At 44.0% G+C, this 18,387-nt stretch overlaps 1 protein-coding gene across 2 annotated transcripts in view; it reads left to right on the top strand.

Annotated features, from left to right (window-relative positions):
- The first annotated feature begins 10,382 nt into the window (after nucleotides 1-10,382).
- Nucleotides 10,383-18,387, top strand: part of SPOCK2 (SPARC (osteonectin), cwcv and kazal like domains proteoglycan 2) — a 118,195-nt gene continuing 110,190 nt past the window's right edge. For both annotated transcript variants that reach the window (XM_070752230.1, XM_070752232.1), the window contains exon 1: nucleotides 10,383-10,779. In XM_070752230.1, coding sequence (XP_070608331.1) covers nucleotides 10,594-10,779 — 186 coding nt within the window. In that variant the 5' untranslated portion in view covers nucleotides 10,383-10,593. The remainder of the gene's footprint in view (nucleotides 10,780-18,387) is intronic.

The following is an 18,387-nucleotide window of genomic DNA, read 5'->3' as shown; positions in this document are numbered from 1 at the left end:
TCTGTATTTGAAGCTTGGCTGCTGCTTAAATTTCTCAGTGCAACATTTCAGATTTGGCTTTCTCTCCATTCCTCCCCACCGATACCTTAGCACTACATTTGACAAAGCACCATTTTTCGTTTTTTTGTAGTGCAATCCAGCTGAATTGATTCTGCGGCTTGTGTTGCTCTGCCTTACACATCCCTTGAGTTTCTAGCTGGAAATTACAGGTTTATTCTTACTGTAAAACCTTTCTTCTTGCAATTACCTCTCTGCCTTCAAAACGGTAGTGGCACTCAAGACTGCAGGGGTTTTGCATACGAGACTCTTAACGATTCAGAGCTGATCTATTAATTATATGTTTTTCTCCTTTCATTTCTGGAATCCAATAGAGTTTTTGTACTGATAATCTCATCAAAGCTTATTATCGATGCAGGAAAAATTAACATAAGGTCTTCTTGGCTTATTTAAGTTTAATCTAACAAAAATCATCGAAATGCATCGAAACCACACCAAAAAAAGGTTATAATCGTCTATTCAGGATTCTTACCTCTAAATCACAATCAAAAACAAAACAGAGGTGAGGCAAAAGTGTTAAGAATCTTGGATCCTTTTGAATTCTGCTATCTATCATCACATCTGAGGTTTAAAGGCAGGTGATGTGTTGAGCCAGCATGCTCACCGACAATAAATAAGATGGATGAAACAGTTTAGAGTAGCCTGTATTTGGTCAGATTGTAGAAAGATTTTAGCAGATCAAGCCTCCCTGTTCTCATAGTAAAGGATACTGGCTTTAAAATAATTATCGGCATCACAAAATACAGGGGTCTTCAAATAGAAATAGAACAACTGAGCATTAAAAAAAAAATCAAAGGTAGCATCAATAGTAATAGTCCCCTTTGGTGCAATCCCAAAACATCTGAAACACTGCTGGAGCACCATTAGCATTGACAAAATCATTATTAGTCAATTATTCAATTAGATCAAGGAAATGGAGCACCTCCCTTATGAAACCAGGTTGCAACACCTTGGTCTCTTCAGCCTTGAAAGACGGCGTTTAAGGGGTGACTTGATCGAAGTGTATAAAATCATGCATGGGATAGAAAAGGTGGATAGAGAAAAATTCTTTTCTTTATCACACAATACTAGGACGAGGGGCACTCCCTAAAGCTCATAGGTAAGAAAGTGAGGACAAATAAAGGGAAATATTTCTTCACCCAGAGGGTCATTGGTTTATGGAATTCACTTCCAGAAGAGGTCGTGATAGCTGTCAGCCTTGATAGCTTCAAGACAGGATTAGACAGATTCATGGATGCCAAATGTATCAGTAGTTATTGAAACGGATGTCCATGTGCTGCCTCTATGTTGGTTGAGGCAGGAAGGATTCTCTTGAGTAGCACTTATTGGGGGTCAAGGGAAAGGGAGGGTTTTGCCTTTTCTTCCTACTCAAGATCCCCATGTACAATTGGTGGGCCACTGTGTGACACAAAATGCTGGACTTGGTGGGCTTTGGCCTGATTCAGCATGGCTCTTCTTAATGTCCTTATGTAATTGCAAAAAGCAGTTTTACTTGGAATAGTTTGCATCCTGCAATGATATCTTTAACACTATCAGACATCAACATCTGCCTAATATGAATGAATAAATCCCACCTATTTATGTAAACTGTACCTTTATCTTTTAAGAATCCATCAGAAAGACCTTTCAGGATGTTACCAAGCTGCAGCCACCAAGGTTGCATCAGTTTCAGACCCACTTTGGTTTTCCTCAATGGAAGTGTGTAAGTAGCAGCAGCATCTATTATGAAGCTATCAGAAGAGTATCAAATCGAACCTAATCGTGCCACTTTTGCCAATGGAACAGATGGCTGTGCTTTTTGGTTAAATAAAAAAGCCAGTGGTGCCACCCAGGCATTGTCTGCAAAGCTAAAGCCACATGCTTACTCGTAAATCAAGCAGCCAAGGCTGAATCTGCTCAGATACTAATTCTATGCTTCATTTATTAATTGCATAGGTCACCTTGACTGAGTCTGAGAACTAACTTCATCTTGCGACTTACATGGGTTGCTGATTAGAGAAAAGGGCCAAAGAATATTTCTGGATGCCAAGGCACTATAGAGGATGCTTAGGTCAGAACCAACATTTTGAATTGTGACCGGAAACTGATCGGCAACCAATGCAGACTGCGGAGTGTTGGTGTAACATGGGCATACTTGGGGAAGCCCATGATTGCTCTCGCAGCTGCATTCTTCCTCACTCTCCTTCCATTCTTCTCTTCTTTTTTGTTCTATCTTCATTCTCCTTTTTTCTGCCTTCCCCTCTTTCCTCATTTTTTCCTTGCTCTCTTCCCATGTTCTCTTCTTTTTCTTGGTCCTTCCTCTTTCCCTTTCTCCTTTCCTGTCCTTTCTTGCATGCTCAAATGCAAAAGGATGAAAAAAAATTCCTTTTGTTTTGTTTTTAGTTTGTTTTGATAGCCCTCTATCAGTGAAAATGGAACCCACAGGGCCCTCGCACGGTGCCCTCACGTCCCATTTTCGCTGGAAGAGGCATACTGGTCCTTTGCTGTTTCCAGACTGGCCCCATGGGCAGATCCAAGCGCCCCACGGACCTTGAGTTTAACACCCCTGCTCTAGAGTAATATTCCATTGCATTTTGGATTCCTCAGGCTTCAGCCATTGGAGCCAATGGTCACAAGTGACAAGAAAAGAAATGAAAATGGAAAGATAAATAAGGAACTCAGAATAAAGAACGGAGAAAGTTATTTGATGCATCCTTTTTTTCAGTAATGGATTCCCTGCAGGGTTCTTGGTATCTTTCTTATGGGAGGCCTTGATTTTGAAATTCATTGCCTTGAGAAAAAGATGGTGTAGGAGAGGAATGCCACTACAGAAGTGGAACAGGACACTACTGTGTAATGAACTTGGCTGCCTGCTTGAGGCTAGGCACTAAAGGGGTAGGATGTATAACAAGAATCCAATTAGCAATATAAAGGTCATATATGAAGGTTTTGCAACACAGGTGATGTCTGACCTTTATGTAACCAAGCAATTTTGCCTTATTTGCTAGTTCTCTCATCTTTACCAACTATTCCCCTGTTGTAGGCATCTCCAACCTTAGAATGAAGTAGAGTACAGTAGAGTAGAGTAGAGTAGAATAGAATACAATAGAATACAATAGGCCATGTGTAATTGGACACAAGGAATTTGTCTTGGTGCACATGCTCTCAGTGTACATTAAAGAAAAGATAAGTTCATCAAGAATCATAAGGTAGAAAACTTACAGTAAAGCTGAAAAATATCTAATATTACATATCACGACTGCAGCCAGAATTAGCTTTGCCCAATATTGGAAAAATACAGAATCCCCCTCAGAAAAAGCAGTAATTAATAAAATATATAATTGTTCCAAAATGGACAATGGAATTAAGGGGCCAAAAATATTCTGAGTATTATGAAATATGGGCACAATGGCACAGATGGTTTGAGTTAAGAAATAAAAATAAAAAGATCACAAAAGATACATAAAGATCAGTACAATAAAGAATATAAATATGTAAATATGAATGATTTGAATAGAGAAGGAAGTCTTCTAGTCCAGCCCCCTGCTCAGGCAGAAAACACTACACAACTTCAGACAATGGTTGTCCAACCTCTTCTTAAAAACTTCCAATAGTGGTGCAGACACAACTTCTGAAAGCAAGTTGTTATACTGATTAATTGTTCTAACTGTAAGGAAATTTCTCTTTAGTTGTAAGTTGCTTCTCTCCTTGATTGGTTTCCATAAATTGCTTCTTGTCCTACCCTCAGGATGGATGGATGGAAGTGGATGGATGGATAGATAGATAGATAGATAGATAGATAGATAGATAGATAGATAGATAGATAGATAGAGGTGGGTGGGTGGGTGGGTGGGTGGATGGAGGGATGGATGGAGGGATGGATGGATGGAGGGATGGAGGGATAGATGGATAGATGGATAGATAGATAGATAGATAGATAGATGATAGAGGTGGGTGGGTGGGTGGATGGATGGATGGATGGATGGAGGGAGGGATAGATGGATATATATATATATATATATATATATATATATATATATATATATATATATATGGAGAGAGAGAGAGAGAGATAGATAGATAGATAGATAGATAGATAGATAGAGAGGTAGATAGGTAGGTAGATAGATAGATAGAGAGAGGTAGGTAGGTAGGTAGATAGAGAGAGAGAGAGAGAGATAGATAGACAGAGAGAGAGATAAAGATAGATAGAGAGAGATAGAGAGAGAGATAGACAGAGAGAGAGAGAGATAAAGATAGATAGATAGAGAGATAGAGAGAGAGAGAGAGAGAGATAGGTAGGTAGGTAGATAGGTAGGTAATGAAAGAGAGAAAAAGAGAGATTTTACTGAAGAATTTTTTAACAAAGTAAAAACCATAAAAGAAAACATAAAGAAAAAAAGTAATAAATACTAGGGAGAAATAGAATACCATATAAAAGGGGGGATTATAAAGAAATGGCTTCCAAACTTTTTGTCAGAGGTTATAGATGCATTAATATTTTGCCCTCTCTCTGTAATGGTAAATCATAATTCCCTTATTTCCATAAGCTCCCCTCTCTAATCTTCAAAGTCATAAATCACAAGTTCATTTCTCTCTCTCTCTCTCTCTCTCTTTCAAACAAAAAGTCTTTAAAGGCTTTCCAGTCACTGATAAATGTAGTTGTTGATCTTTATGTAACCAAGCAATTTTGCCTTATCTACTAGCTCTGTCATCTTTACCAACTATTCCTCTATTGCAGGGTTTCCCAACCTTGGCCACTGGACTTCAACTCCCAGAATTCCCCAGCCAGCATTCGCTGCCTGGGGAATTCTGGGAGTTGAAGTCCAGATATCTTCAAGTAGCCAAGGTTGGGAAACACTGCTCTACTGCAGGGGTCTCCAATCTTGGCAACTTTAAAACTTGTGGACTTCAACTCCCAGAATTCCTCAGCCAACTCTGGGAATTGAAGTCCATAACTCCGGGAGTTGAAGTCCACAAGTCTTAAAAGTTGCCAAGATTGGAGACCCCTGCTCTATTGTGTCTTTCATTCAGAATCCTTAAATTTCCATGCATATGTTTGCAGTTATTATAAAATAATATTCTCAGGGCTCTTTTCTATTGGCTGTCCATTAATCCCACTAAGAAAAGATTTGGTCTCAAATGAATGTTGATCTTTGCAATTCATTGTATCATTATATGTGTGTAACAATCCCCCTTCCCCGCCAATACAATTCAACCAAGGCAATAACACAATATGTGTAACTGAAGAAATGATACATTTTGGGGGGGTATCATTATGTAACCAAGCTCAGAGATGGATCAAAAAGACTCCAGCTCAGCGCCTGAGCTAGCTCAGTGTTTCCCAACCTTGGCAACTTGAAGATATCTGCACTTCAACTCCCAGAATTCCCCAGCCAGCGAATGCTGGCTGGGGAATTCTGGGAGTTGAAGTCCAGATATCTTCAAGTTGCCAAGGTTGGGAAACACTGAGCTAGATAGATAAATTTCCTTCAATGGGTATAATTACATGCATGAATTTGAAGCCAGAAATTTCTGGCTTTTTTACAAGTTTACCAGGCATAATAAAATGACCTTTCATGTCCACAATTTCAACCTAGATGTAGATTTATGCTTTCTAGACACTTTTCTGGAGTCATATACCAACAATATGTCATTTTATTAAAATCTACTAGGGTGTAACATAATGTAAAGGTCAATTCTCTTACTCACATATTTCTTCACCATTCCATCAATGTATAGGTACTCCTCAAAGTGCAACTGTATTTGAGCCTACAATTACAATGTTAGGTCCACGAGCTGCACTGGCTTCCTATTAGTCTCTGGGCACAATTCAAGTGTTGGTCATTACCTATAAAGCCCTACATGGCTTAGGGTCAGACTGTTTACGGGACCGTCTCCTGCTACATACCTCCCAGAGACCAATAAGAGCACACAGAGTTGGCCTCCTCCGGGTCCTGTTGATGAAGCAATGCAAGTTGGTGGGACCATGGAGGAGGGCCTTCTCTGTGGCTGCCCCAGCCCTATGGAACCAAGTACCCCTCGATATCCGTACTACTCCCACCCTATTGGCCTTCCGTAAGGCCACGAAGACCTGGCTTTGCTGGCTAACAACTAACTAAATAATAATAATAATAATAATAATAATAATAATAATAATAATAATAATAATCATCATCATCTACGGAGAGGGGCGGCATACAAATCAAATAAATAAATAATAAAATAATAAAATAATAAAATAATAAAATAATAAAATAATAAAATAATAAAATAATAAAATAATAAAATAATAAAATAATAAAATAATAAAATAATAAAATAATAAAATAATAAAATAACAATAATAATTATTATTATTTATTAGATTTGTATGCCGCCCCTCTCCAAAGACTCGGGCCTTATGGAAGACTGAGAGGGTGGTATGAATCTCTGGAGGGAGTTGATTCCAAAGGGCCGGAGCTGCCACAGAGAAGGCTTTTCCCCTAGGCCCCACCAGATGGCATTGCCTGGCTGATGGGACCTGGAGAAGGCCAACTCTGTGGGACCTAATCGGCTGTTGGGATACGTAAATAGAAGACGGTCCTGTAGGTAATCTGGTCCCATGCCATGTAGGGCTTTATAGGTCATAACCAGCTGTGGGCTACTAGCTGGAACGCTAAATTGGGCTCACTGCGGCGGCTCATGAGTGCTTGCGCGAGCAGCGCGATTTTGCTCTGCACCTGTGGAGGTAGCAAAATCACGCATGGAGCCACTGGTGTGCCTGTGTTTCAGCATGCGCAGAAGCAAAAAACCCTTGCTGAAACACGGACACACCTGCAGGTCCGTGGACAATTTTGCTACCTCCACAGGTGCAGAAGCAAAATCGCGCTGGCCCCGCCAGGACTTATGAGCCGCCGCGGCGAGCCCAATTTAGGGTTACGGCTAGTGTTGTGGTTAGCTCTGCCCCAGCTCCTGCCCCAAGGACTGTGGATGTGGGGAGACAGCCACATGCTGCAGGCCTGTTTTGCCCCCCCCCAGTGGAATCTGATGTTGAAGGCTCCTCTGACCAAGAAGACATGAGTGACAGGGAGGAGGACAGTGTGGCAGACAGCTCAGAAGGAGATCAATTATCTAGCTACTCCTTGGATTCAGAACAAGAGTTAATGATACAGCCATGCATGCGGAGAGTGATGCATAGGCAACAACAACTGAGAGATTATTATCAAAGAAAATGAGGCCACCTGTGGTTGGGTGGGGCTGTGGTGATTAGTGAGGCTGCTATACATAGCAGCCTGTGGGTTTGGCCATTGTGGAGGATTATCTGATCATTGTGTTTCGTGACTGCTTTACTGACTTTGACCTTTTGTGTGCTGATTTTTCCCTGCTTTGAAACTAAACCAGGGCAAAGTGTGTTTCACTTTGTGAAAGAAGAAGGACTGTGACTTACCTCACAGCTGCAAGCTAAGTATCACAGAACTGATAAGGGACTTGTACAAATTACCAGTTTGTTTGGAGATGAGTGCTCTTTGCTATACCAAAAGAGGGCTTAGGTTAAATGAATTTTCATTATAAAAAACATTGTTTTGAATTTTCAAACGTGTGTGTATCTGAAATTTGTACCTGCGAATTTTTGGGAGAAGTCTACCAGAGAGCCCGACAGAACAGCTAGTAGCCCACTGCTGGTCATAACCAACACTTTGAATTGCGTTCAGAGACCAATCAGCAGCCAATGCAACTCACAGAGTGTTTGAGAAACATGGGCATGTCTCGCCATGCCCATGACTGCTCACATGGCTGCATTTTGAACCACCTGTAGCCTCCGAACGCTCTTCAAAAGTACCCCCTTGTAGAGATATTCCTTTTCAAGCTGACCATGAAACCAAGGAGGCCAACGAAAGGTGACTGATTTTATAAGCTTCCCTTCTTCCAAAGAGGTTGCCTTACGTTAACCCCCAACTCAACCCTGTCAATTAAGATTGGCTGAGAGTTTGTGACTGGTCAAAGGCCACCCAGTGAGTTTTGCAGCAGAGTAACCATTTAAATTAATTAAGCACCGAGTTCAATAGTCTAGCCACGACAGTGTCTCTTTTTAAACAGGTTGGCAACTGGTGCAACCAGAACTTTGTCACTGCAAAACCCAGAGTGGGTTTATTATTTATTCTTGCCTGCCTGAGAATCTGTAAATGTGTAAATTAAATGCAAAATGCGAAAAGCCGGAGGGGAACAACAAACAAATTTAAATTGTCTGGCTCCTACATTTATTTATTCAATACGCCATCCAACTTCAGGGGCAATTTGGAGTGGGGTCACAAAATTTTTAAAAAGCCCACAGAAAAAATCACAACAGGACCAAACAACAATAAAGATAAAAGGAACAAAATAAAAATGGCAACATTGGGGGAAACAACAAAAGACAGACCCACACAATTAAAAAGGTTTTCAGAGGCCTCTGCAACACTCAGAAGGGAAGAGTCACCAAGATCTGGAGGGGGAAAACTCAGCCAGAAAACAGTTTTATATTTATTCTGTTCAACAGATGTTCATTACTCTAGAAAAGGGAAGGAAGGATCAGCATTCCAACAGAAGCTAAACACAGCTAAAGGCTTTAGTCCCATGGAGTAGGAAAGTTGTGTTGAGGCTTAATTCTTGCTCACAGGAAACAAGAAAGAAACAGCCATTCTTAATTTGGTCTGGATCATGCTCTCCATGTGAAAAGCAATGGATCTCCATGTGAAAAGCAAGGATCTCTTAGCGCAGAGATCAAATGGGCTCTAATGCAGCAGTGGGCTACTGCCCAGATGCGGGGTGGGGGTGGAATGCAGTGGGGTAGCGAAAATGGAGCTCCACCCCAGAGCACCCAATTTGCACTGAAAGATGTTGAAAGAAAATGCAGGGCGTCCTGCATAAGCCACACCCACAGTGTGGTAGTAAAAAAATTTTCAGCCCTTCACTGCTCTAATGGTATTTTTATAGCAACAGATTACAGTGAATAATCTGATTGTAAACTATGCTTGGATAAAAATCAGAAGATCTATTTAAAATGATACCAAAATCCAGTTGGTTTCAGTTTCAGAGATTGGCATTGGAGTAAAACAGCTGTGTTTGAAATATTTGGCAAATTCCTTTGGTGATCTAACATGGGAGGGGAAGAACTTTTTTTAAAAAAACATTTGATTATTTTAGCATGGAAATGTGTAAGATTTCTGCATCCTACTAGAGGATGTAAAATTATGTCCTTGGATTCTATGTAAATCTTAACCTTAGCTTTCACTGAATGTGTCAGAGGATCCCTAGTGACTTTCATTGAAGCCATCTGCTTATTGTCCTGCTGGCAAGACTTTGGCCAAAGTTTGTAAACTGTTTGTTCTACTGTATTACATTGTCCTGATCTTTCAGGACTGATATGGCAAGTCATGCAACAATCTGTGGGGGTCAGTGATCTGAAGAGGGAGAGGGGGAAAAGGACAAGGAGGAGAAGAAGAGGAAGGAGGAAGAGAAGACGGAGAAGAAGAGAAGGAGGAGGGAGAGAAGGAGGAGGGAGGAAGAAGAAGGGGAGGAGGAGGAGGAGGAAGAAGAAGAAAAGAGAAGAAGAGGAAGAGGAGGAGAAGAAGGAGGAGAAGAGGAAGAAAGGGAGAGGGAGGAGGAAGAGGAAGATAAGGAAGAAGGGGAGGAAAAGAAGGAGGAGGAAGAAGAGGAGAAGAAGAGGAGAAGGGGAGAAAGAAGAGGAAGAGGAAGGGAAGAGGGAGGAAGAAGAGGAATATGCGGAATGAGGAGGAGGAGGGAGGGAAGGAGGAGGAAGAAGAAGATGAGAAGGAGGAGCAGAAGAGGAGGTGGAAGAGGAGAAAGAAGATGAGTAGAAGAGCAAGAGGAGGGGGAAGCAGAGGAGGAAGAGGAGGAGGAAGAAGAAGAGGAAGAAGAAGAAAAAGAAGAAGAAGAAGAAGAAGAAGAAGAAGAAGAAGAAGAAGAAGAAGAAGAAGAAACAAAGACTATTATTCTTTATTTCTTTCCAAGTTCCTCCCAGACCTTCTTCCCTGTTTCTTTTCCTGATCCCATTTAAGGTTTATCACTGATTTTTTCTATTGCTGCTTTGGTCACGATGGGTTTTGTCCTTGAAGGAAGAAGAGGAAGAGGAGGAGGAGGAGGGAGAAGAAGAAATAATGGTGGATGTTGGTGATGATGATGAAGATGATGTAGCATCTGTGTGGGAAGCAATCACGACCGGGGCTATCTGCGGATCGGCTCCCTCCTTCTTCTCCTGCCGCCGGGATGGGCTCCTCCCCCCCCCTCCCAGGTGCCGTGATGTCAAACGTGATGCCGCCGCTCCGGTGACTTAAGCCGGCCTCTTTTGGCGCAGGCTCCGTCATCCTCGCCCGCTGCCCGGCGGAGCTGGAGATTGCGAGCGGCGTCTCCGCAGAGCAGGCTCGGCTTTCGGGGCTTCTCGGCTGCCGGAGTCCGGGCGGAGGGGACGGCGGAGGCAGAGGCGGCGGCGGAGGAGAAGCCCGAGGCGGGGCCGGGCAACCGAGGCGCTTTTTCGTTTTTTGCGGCGATCCCGAAGGGGAGGCCCAGTTGCCGAGGATGCGAGCCCGGGGCTGCTGCTGCTGCCTGGTGCCGCTTCTGCTGGCCGCGGCTTGGGCGGAAGGAGACGGCAAAGCGGCGGCCAAAGAAGGCGACAGCCCGGGCAATTTCATGGAGGACGAGCAGTGGCTGTCTTCCATCGCCCAGTACAGCGGCAAGATCAAGCACTGGAACCGCTTCCGAGACGTGAGTCCCCCGACCACGCCGGCTCTCTTTCCCCCCACCCACCCACCGACCCACCGCGGGGTCTCCAGGTTTGGGAGGGCGGCGGTGCCTCGGGCAGCCCTTTGCACATGCTCAGAGGGGGGAGGGCTGCTAAGGTGGCCCGGTGAGGTGGGCTCACCCCGTGGCTCTGAGCGCCGACGGAGTCCAGCGCAATTCTGCTACCGCACCTGGGTAGGAGCGAAATCGCGCAGGTGTCTCTTTCTCTTTGCCCCGCTCTCTGTTACCCTTCCTCCCGTTCTCTCTTTCTCGCTCTCCCTGTCTCCAATCTCTCTTTCTCTCCCTTCTTTCTCTCTCTTTCTCCCTCTCGCCTTCTCTGTCTCTTTCTCTTTCCCTGTCTCCCTTCCTCCCATTGGATCTTTCTCTCTCTCCTTCCATCTCTCCCTCTGTCTCTTTCTCTTTCTCCTTCTGGCTCCCCTCCATTCTCTCTCTCTCCCTCCCTCTGTCCCTCTCTCCCGATCTCTCTTTCTCTCCCTTCTTTCTTTCTCTCTTTCTCTCTCTCTCTCTCCTCCATCTCTCCATCTCTCTCCTCTCTCTCTTGTTGAGAGAGGGAGGGAGGAAGGAAAAGGGAAGGAAGGACAAGGGAAGGAAGGAAGGAAGGAAAGGAAATGCCCAGGTGCAATAGCAGAATTGGGCTGGACTCCGCTAGCACTCAGAGCCACGGAGGCGAGCCCACCTCTGAGCATGTGCAAAGGGCGGGACGGGTGGGGGGAGAGCTGGACGTGGGTGGGAAGAAAAGCCTTATTCAGCCCCTCGTCCTTCAGAGGCGGGTCAAGTGAGGACCTCGGTTGCTTGGGAGGTGGGTCGGGGGGGGGGGTCGGAAGAGGGCTGCGGAAGCGCTCTGTAAGTCTTCGGGGGTCTCTCGCCGTCCGTCGGCGCCGATCGGGCGGAAAACGGGACCGCTGGACCGGCTTCTCGGTTGCAACGGGGTGGGTGGGGGGGACTCGCGAAACAGACTCGACCGGCTTGCAGAATCTGCGAAGCTTCGCTCTGGGCGGTTTTCGCCAGAGGGACCCGCCCTGCCGAGATTGGGTGGATGGATGGGCGACCGGGCGAAATCGGGCACAGTCGGAGTGCGGTCGCCCCCGAAATCTTCACACACCCCTCGGATGTCTCCTCCATTCCTCTCTCTTTCTCTCCCTCCCTTCTTCTCCCTCCCTCTTTCCCTCCCTCCCTCTCCCACCTTTTCTCTTCCTCCCTCCCTCCTTCCACCCTTTCTCTCCTTCCTTCTCCCTCTCTCTCTCCCTCCTTTTCCCTCCCCTCTCTCTCCCTCCTCCCTCCCTCTTTCTCTCCTTCCTTTTCCCTCCCTCTCTTTCCTTCCTTCTCCCTCTCTTTCTCCCTCCTTCTCCCTCCACCTCTCTCTCTCTCCTTCCTCCCTCTCTCTCCCCCTCCTTCCTCTCTCTTTCTCTCCTTCCTTCTCCCTCCCTCCTTTTCCCTCCCCCTCCCTCCCCCTCCCTCCCCCTCCCTTCTTGCTCTCCTTCCTTCTCCCTCCCTCTCTCTCTTCCTCTTCCTCCCTTCCTTCCTCCCTCTCCCTTCCTCCCTCTCCCTCCCTCTCCCCCTTCTCTCTTCCTCCCCCCCTGCAAATAACAACCCCAGGTGTTTTTAAACTCTGGGTTGGTGAAGCGTGCCCTGTGATGCCCGCCTGGCCACAAGAGTCCTACTGACGGGGATGCAGGCTACCTGAGGCTTTTCGAGGGTGCCAGGTTGGCGGGGCTGGGGGAGAGCCTGCCAGCCTTGGGAGGAACAGGCAGGGGAGCAATGGTGGGATGGATGCGGGGGGGGGGGGGGGGGATAGGCTTCATGTGGTCATGCCTTGGCCCAGGCAGGGCTCTGGTTGCTGCAGTGGGTGAAAAAACTCTGCCTTGTTTTTTTAATTTCCCTCTGGTGACTGCTGAGAGTGGCAAGATGGAGCAGGGAGAGAAAAGGCCTCTAGTGGTGGGAAGAAACGGGTCCTCACCATCCTCATCCTCATCATCCATCATCGCTAGACTGGCAAAGAAGCCCTCTAACTAAGGCAAAACCCACCCACCCAATAAGTGCCTGCTGGTTTCCAGGGGCAAGCTTTGTCTTTCCTGGGAAGAAAATGCTTCTGAAATGGAGGGAGGGAGGGAGGGAAGGAAGGAAAAAGGAGGATGGTTATCCAGCACCTGCAGACCTTGAAGAAAGTGGGAAGCTGCAGGGCGAGACTCCTTCAGTTCAGAGGATAAGATGGGACCCAGGCTGGGTGGGTGGGATAAGGGAGGGGAGCAGAAGGGAGGGGAGAGAAGCAGGATGCTGATAAAAGATATCGAAGCAGTGGAGGGAAGAGTAGCTTCCTTCCTTCTTTCTTTCTCCCTCTCTCCTCCCTTCCCTCAGAAATTCACATCTGCCTGGAAGGCAAAGGAAGAACTTTGAAATGCCATCGTAAAAATGATTTATGTCCCCTTGTTGGCAACTTAGAAGAGATACTGTACACCACCAGAGCTGCCCTTTCTGCGTAATTTTGCTTCTTCCAAGGCAAACTGTAGCCTTTCTTCCTAACCACACCTGGCTCAGCTGATGCCTTGCACACATTAAACAGTCTTGCTGCAACTGTTGGTGCTGAGAACGCTGGAGCCTAGGGGTCGAAGGAAGACGAGGGTGTCCGAGGGTTGCTGCATTTAGTAACCAAAGAAACTTGCGCCTGCTTGATTTTAGGAATCCGGTGGCAAAAGACTGCCCTGGATTTGACAGGGTTTCTTCCTAGGTTTGCTCCCCTAGGATAGGAAAGGTGGGTCACTCTGATTGTTTCTGTCCAGGTTCTCACGGAATAATCTATTTAGCATAAAGAGATGTTTTTTTCTTTAAGTTTGTTTTGTTTATTTTGCTGGGTAGACAAAGGAACACCAAAAGGCGATTTGGCTCAGACTCATTGCAGTCCTATTACTAATTCGCACCTCCTCCCAGTCTCTAAAGATGTATTCTGCAGGATCTAGAACAGAAATGAAAGCGAGAGATATCTAGGAAAAAAACCCCGAGTTGAAAGAAGACCCTGTTTTCCCTGCTTTACAGTTTAATTCCGGTTACGCTTTTGTGCCGATAAAACCATGAAATGCAGGCGTTTTGAGACTGCTCTTCCCCCCTCCCCACTTGTCTTAAGCCCAACCTGATCATCTTCTGCTCTTAAATTTAGCAAATGAAATCTCAGCTGCTTTTCTTCATGCCAGGTAAAATTTCACCTGCATGATATCTTGAGTACCGAATGATAAAAGGCATAGGGAGGACATACAAAATGAAGGGAGGTCCCCATCTAAGCTGTTTTCAGCTCCTGGAGGGGGGAAAATGAATATAGTTTGCAATTTTATTCATGGTCCCAGACCTCTGCAGCAGATGCTTTAACATCTGCACTAATAGACAAAAACATACTAGCAGTTCCTGCGGGCAATAACTGAAGACCACTTAATGCAGAAATGCTTTTCCCTCAAAATATTTTGCCACTCTTGATTTTTAATCACGTTATGGCTGAAGGCTGGATCTCTCCCAGCCACAAATCAAGATACAGTTGTGTGCTTGTGAGCATTTAATCCATAAGGGAGAGAAGCAGCGAAACATTGCAGTGAAATATTGAGTGCAGCCCGTTTAGCTAGCTAGCCAACTCTACTGCCTTCGAGAATATTCTCCTCTGATATCTACCTTATTTTCTCCACTTCATCCAAGACAGACCATTCTCTAGTGTCCAGGTTGGCTTGTGTTGGATTTTTTCACCTTCATGGTTTTTTTTAAAAACGCCCTAATTTTTGCACTCATGCAAACCTAGACTTACCAGTTGACAAGTCCCCCACTGAATTTAGCAACTAGGCATTCAGAATTGGGAGATCATATCCAGCTACTTCATTTCAATCTCTTCCTCTAAGTATTAGGAAGGCTGGGCAGATATTTTCTAGTGACATCCTGACATCTGGTCTGGTCCATGTGAAAGCTCATCCCAGAGATGAGACTGTCTGCTCAGCTAATGGGAAGGAAGGCCGGAAAGCAGCTGCGCTTTCCCTTAATGGCAGCTTCACTGGTAGGAAAAAGGCCATTTGGTTAAGCAGTAAAACTCAGAAAAGCTAGCTTTTGCCCCTTTGTATCTGTATCTGGAGAGTGACTTCATTTTTTTCCACTCACTACCCTTCCTTCCCTGATTTATTAGCAAATGCTTTCAGTAAGAGGGGTTGGGGAGAAGGAGACATTAAGCAGATTGGATGATTCCCATTGAGTTGAGCATCTGAACGTGGTCCTCCGTCCTGCTACAAAAACTTGAAAAGCAAACAATGTGCAAAGGATTTGAGCAAAACGTTAGGATGGCAGGGCATGCTTGCCCACTTGGCAAAGCTCTTCTTTACATAGGATCGGAATTGCAGGGTAGTTTGCAGGTCTCAACAACCTCCGCCTGCCTTGCCACTGCAGAGGGATGTTGAAATAGGGAGAAGGCGTTTGGAGCCATTCACAAGTTTTCCCAGCTAGAGTAGATTCTGAAAGATCCAATGGTGAAATCTACTTAACCTTCTGTTCTGTCGAGCTCTCTGGTAGAATCCTCCCGAAAATTCACATGTACAAATTTCAGACACACACGCTTGAAAATTCAAAACAATGTTCTTTATAACGAACATTCACTTAAACTAAGCCCTCTTTTTGTATAGCAAAGAGCACTCGTCTCCAAAAAGCTGGTAATTGGTACAAGTCTCTTATCAGTTCTGAGATACTTAAGCTTGCAGCTGTGAGGCAATTCACAGTCCTTCTTTCACAAAGTGAAACACACTTTGCTCTGGTTTACTTTCAAAGCGGGGAAAAAGCAACACACCAAGGTTGAAGTCAGCAAGGCAGGCACGAAACACAATGATCAGATAATCCTCCACAATGGCCAAACCCACAGGCTGCTCTTTATAGCAGCCTCACTAATCACCACAGCCCCACCCAACCACAGGTGGCCTCATTTTCTTTGATAATACTCTCTCAGTTGTTGCTGCCTATGCATCGCTCTCTGCATGCGTGGCTGTATCATTAACTCTTGTTCTGAATCCAAGGAGGAGCTAGAGAATTGATCTCCTTCTGAGCTGTCTGCCACACTCTCCTCCCTGTCACTCATGTCTTCTTGGTCAGAGGAGCCTTCATCAGCAGATTCCAGGGGAGGCAAAACAGGCCTGCGGCATGTGGCTGTCTCCCCACATCCACAGTCCTTGGGGCAGGAGCTGGGCCAGAGCTAACCACAACACCTTCCCTACAGGTTCGGAAGCATGGATATTTTGTCCTTTTGCACATGCGCAGAGGGTTAAAATAAGAAAATGGCCGTGTCCAGGCATGTGGGTGGAGCCTCATGCTGCCTTCGCTACTGGTTCTCCGAACCACTGGGGTGCACAACTACCAGTACAGCCCAACTGGTACCAACCAGTAGCATTTCACCCCTGCTAGGATCCCACTACAGGTAGTCCTTGATTTAGTGACTGTTCAAAGTTACAGCGGCGTTGAAAAAAAGTAACTTATGACCATTTTTCACACTTACGACCATTGTAGCATCTCCACGATGACGTAATCAAAATTCAGATGCTTGGCAACTGGTTCATATTTATGACCATTTATAATGTCCTTGGATCATGTGATCCTTTTTTTGGACCTTTTGATAAGCAAAGTCAGAACAGGGAAACCATATTCACTTAACAACTTTGTTACTAACTTAGCAGCTGCAATGGTTCACTTAACAACCATGGTACGAAAGGTCGTAAAATGCGGTATAACTCACTTAACAAATATCTCAATAATAAAAATTTCAAGCTCAGTCGCAGCCATCAGTTGAGGATTATTGCTCCAAAATCCAGGCATTGTTTCTTCGATTGCCTCAAAACAATATACGGCCCTCAATTACTACAAGTCCCTAATAATGTGGAGATGCTTTGCAAAATTATAGTTGGAAGCATTCAAAGAATCGTGCAATGTCAATATTTTATGCACGATTGCTCTACAAAAGATCCTAAATTAAGAAATATAAAAAGAATAGGGGAAATCTCTCTTAGTTCTTTCTTAAGAATATTTTTCTGTGCCCTCGAGTCATGTCTTGAGGCCTGAGCAGTCCCGACAGCTTTCATAGCAGCTTTTTGCTTTGCCCTTGTAGCGTAGAGAGAGAAGGAGTAGCTCGATGTCAACCAGTTAGTTTCGTGTTTAAGGTGGGATTAAACCTTATGTTCTACCAGTTTCTGTGATGGGCTGAAGGTTGATCTTGATAAACAGGAGGAAGAGCTGCAGTCAAAACAACCATTAGATAATTGAAACTCTGAGCCCAAGGCAGAAATATAATTTGAGAAAGTGGCTGAGACAAGACACTCCTTAGTTCTCATGAGCAAAAGGGATGGGGGAGCTTATTTGCAAGATTTGATTACTTGTAATAAAAGCAACATTCACATTTATAACGTTGGTTTTCTAATATGATATACCTTAAAGGACTATCAGTTTCAAGTGGTATATCGCTATACTAAAACTAGGTCTCTACTGTATTTGTAATGCTCTTGTATGGCTATCCTCTATTTTATAGTTCTTTTTGAATCCATTTTTAAAAAATTTTCTGCTGATTTCCAGGATGGGAATCAATCACCCACACCTTGAGTATAATGCATTTCCCATTCTTCCACTTTTAAAACATGGCCTTAACTGAATCCAATGTTCTTGTAACCATTCAACGTATTTTTTAATTATTTGGGGGTTTTAAAAATGCATAAAGGACCATCAAGCAGTTTTGTCTAGCATTTTGATAAGCATGAATATGATAAAAATATAAAATTGCAAGGGAAGGAACATCAAATCTATAATTAAATGATACACACAGTAATAAAAAACCTCCTTTTAAAAAACAGTACTTAAAATTTACTAACTTTGGGCAGAAGATCAAACATTATTATTTGATGCCCCTATGAAATCAAAGTTAGCACTAATCAAACATTTTTGGGAAGACATTTATAACCAGGTATTGCAATAAGAAGGATCTTGTTGTAAATGTGTAATATATTTAGTCTACAAAATTTTTTTAGAGAAGAGTATCTCCTGAAATACTATAAGGTATGGTGAGGTGATAAAGGACAATTCACGCTATCAAATATTTTTAACTTCAAGTTCTAGCACTTCAAATGAGGATCAGTGTTTTGAATTGAGAAAGCTGGCAGAAACAGCCATTATATTTCTCAAAGTACTGATGTCACATATGGTAATTCATGTAAAGAAGGGCATATGATCTAAGTCCCCAACACTATCTATACGATTATAAATTTTGAACACCGCCAATTCTTCCAAAACTGCCACCATAACGCATGTTTTACAGTGAAAAAAGAGGAAAATTATGAAAACATATTAAATGTAATTTAATATTAAATGTGTTTTAATGCCAACTAAAATTAAACACATATGAAAGTAATTGGAGTTGTGTTTTTGACTGGTCCCAACCCCTTCATTCTCCTGGCTGATGTTTAGTTTTTGAGATATGACTCTAGAAAGTCAAATACAGAAAAATAACCTTGAAAAGCTACAGCAGATTACAGCACCTAGCTGATCTTGACCTATCCTGAAAAAGCTAACTGATCTGACTACTTC

Source organism: Erythrolamprus reginae, chromosome 5, assembly GCF_031021105.1.
Source record: "Erythrolamprus reginae isolate rEryReg1 chromosome 5, rEryReg1.hap1, whole genome shotgun sequence".
NCBI lineage: Eukaryota > Metazoa > Chordata > Lepidosauria > Squamata > Dipsadidae > Erythrolamprus > Erythrolamprus reginae.
Note: the sequence above shows the minus strand (reverse complement) of the source record. Positions and strands in the feature narration are given on the sequence as shown.